The sequence below is a fragment of the Neophocaena asiaeorientalis genome, unplaced genomic scaffold (genome assembly GCF_003031525.2).
Source record: "Neophocaena asiaeorientalis asiaeorientalis breed wild unplaced genomic scaffold, Neophocaena_asiaeorientalis_V1.1 scaffold469, whole genome shotgun sequence".
NCBI lineage: Eukaryota > Metazoa > Chordata > Mammalia > Artiodactyla > Phocoenidae > Neophocaena > Neophocaena asiaeorientalis.
Genome location: NW_020172691.1, coordinates 1,715,583 through 1,717,189, shown reverse-complemented (window position 1 = coordinate 1,717,189; position 1,607 = coordinate 1,715,583). Strand labels below are relative to the sequence as shown.

The 1,607-nt window shown below is 62.4% G+C and overlaps 1 protein-coding gene across 1 annotated transcript in view; it reads right to left on the bottom strand.

The window, feature by feature from the left end:
* Window positions 1-491, bottom strand: part of ADAMTSL5 (ADAMTS like 5) — a 5,194-nt gene extending 4,703 nt beyond the window's left edge. Inside the window, exon 1 of the mRNA XM_024740089.1 lies at window positions 412-491. Coding sequence (XP_024595857.1) covers window positions 412-467 — 56 coding nt within the window. The 5' untranslated portion in view covers window positions 468-491. The remainder of the gene's footprint in view (window positions 1-411) is intronic.
* Between the last annotated feature and the right edge of the window lie 1,116 nt (window positions 492-1,607).

Below are 1,607 nucleotides of genomic sequence, written 5' to 3'. Positions count from 1 at the left end.
GAAGGTTCTGGAGGGGGAGGGGTCTGGGGGAGAGGAGGGGGCGCAGCAGTGGGGGGGCCAGCAGGGCAGGGGCTGCACCCCAGCTCTTCCCTGACTGGCTGTGTGATTTTGGACAGTATCTCAACCTCTCTGAGCCTCCCTTCTCATCTCTGAAAAATGAAGTCATAATAGAGCCCACCTAATAGGAGAGTTTTGAGGGGTTCGTCAAATTAGGTGAGGAAAACGGGGGCCACAGAGCCCGGTCTGGAGAGAGAAAACTCAAGTAATTATTATTGGTTGTTTACTGTCTATGATGCACGTAGTAGGTGCTTATTCAGCGTCTGATGATGGAAGGAATCATTCCAGGAGCGTGCACAGGTGTCTCCAGGGTCCTAGGGCCCTCCCCAATCTCCCCACCATCTTTGCTCCTACCTTCCGGTGTGGCCAGGGGCCAGGTGCTCCTCTTCCCCCCGCCTCAGTTTCCCCATCTGTGCAGTGGGGACCAGCTGGGCACAGTCCAGGATTCTATGGGACCTTGCAGAGGGTGTGGCTGGTGGTGGCTGGGTCTGGTGCCTGGCAGAGGTCCCCCCACCCCACGCCCGGGCGGGCCCCAGCCTCCAGGGCCCCCTCAGCTCCCAGACCTGCAGCAGCCAGGAGCTCCCGGATGGGGGGCGGGACGGGGCAGGGTGACCTGGCCCCGGTCCAGTGGGTGCCTCATGGCCTCATGTGAAGAGGGTGTGGGATGGAGCCCCAGAGCCGCCTGCAGAGGGAAAGGGGCTGCCAATGAGGATAACCCAGGGAAGAGGGAGGCGGCTGTGTGGGGGCGGGGGAGAGGGTGGCTGGGAGGCTTTGCCTCCCTGGGCCTCAGTTTCCCCATCTGTCAGGGGAAGAATGAAGTCACTTGCCATCCCCACCCTCCCCATGACCATGGCATTGGTGGAGAAAGTGGCGGGCTAGGGCCAGGGAGCCCAGCGGTCAGCAGTGCCCAAAGGACACGCAGGCCATGCTGGAGGGCTCCAGTCCTGGAGGTCCCGGGCAGCGGATGGGGGAAGGCAGGGCCCCACTGGATGTTCTCGAGCAGCAGTGTCCCTGGTTATCAGGCTCTCCTGGCTCTGACATTCAAACCTGGGGCACCAAGGGTCTGGGGCCAAGGTGGCTCCAGATGCTGAGAACCTGGGGGACCACGGGGTGGGTCTCCACCCTCTGACCAGAGCTGTGAGGCTGGCTGCATCTCTGAACCCCAGCCCTGGCTGGCCCAGGAAGCAGGAAGAAGTCCGGGTTGGAGAGCAGAGGTAGGGGGAGGGGGCTTGACCCTCGGACACCCGCTCCCCTCTTAGCACTGGCTTGTGGGGTGGGGGTCTAGGTGATGCGAAATGAGGGGCTTGAGGGATCACCATTCCCATCCTCCAGAGCCCCCTGCCCGAGGAGCAGGACACACCCCCCGTTTAGGCTGCAGTCCTGACTCTCCGTGTGATCTCAGGGCAAGCCACGCCTCTGGACCTCAGTTTCTCAAGGAGGAAGTGGGGATGAGTTTTCTCCCACCCTGGGGATTGCTGCCTCGCCACCCTCCAGCTTAGGGACGGGGAGAAGACTCCGGCCGGGTTAGTGGGGGGATAGGAAGAGGGACT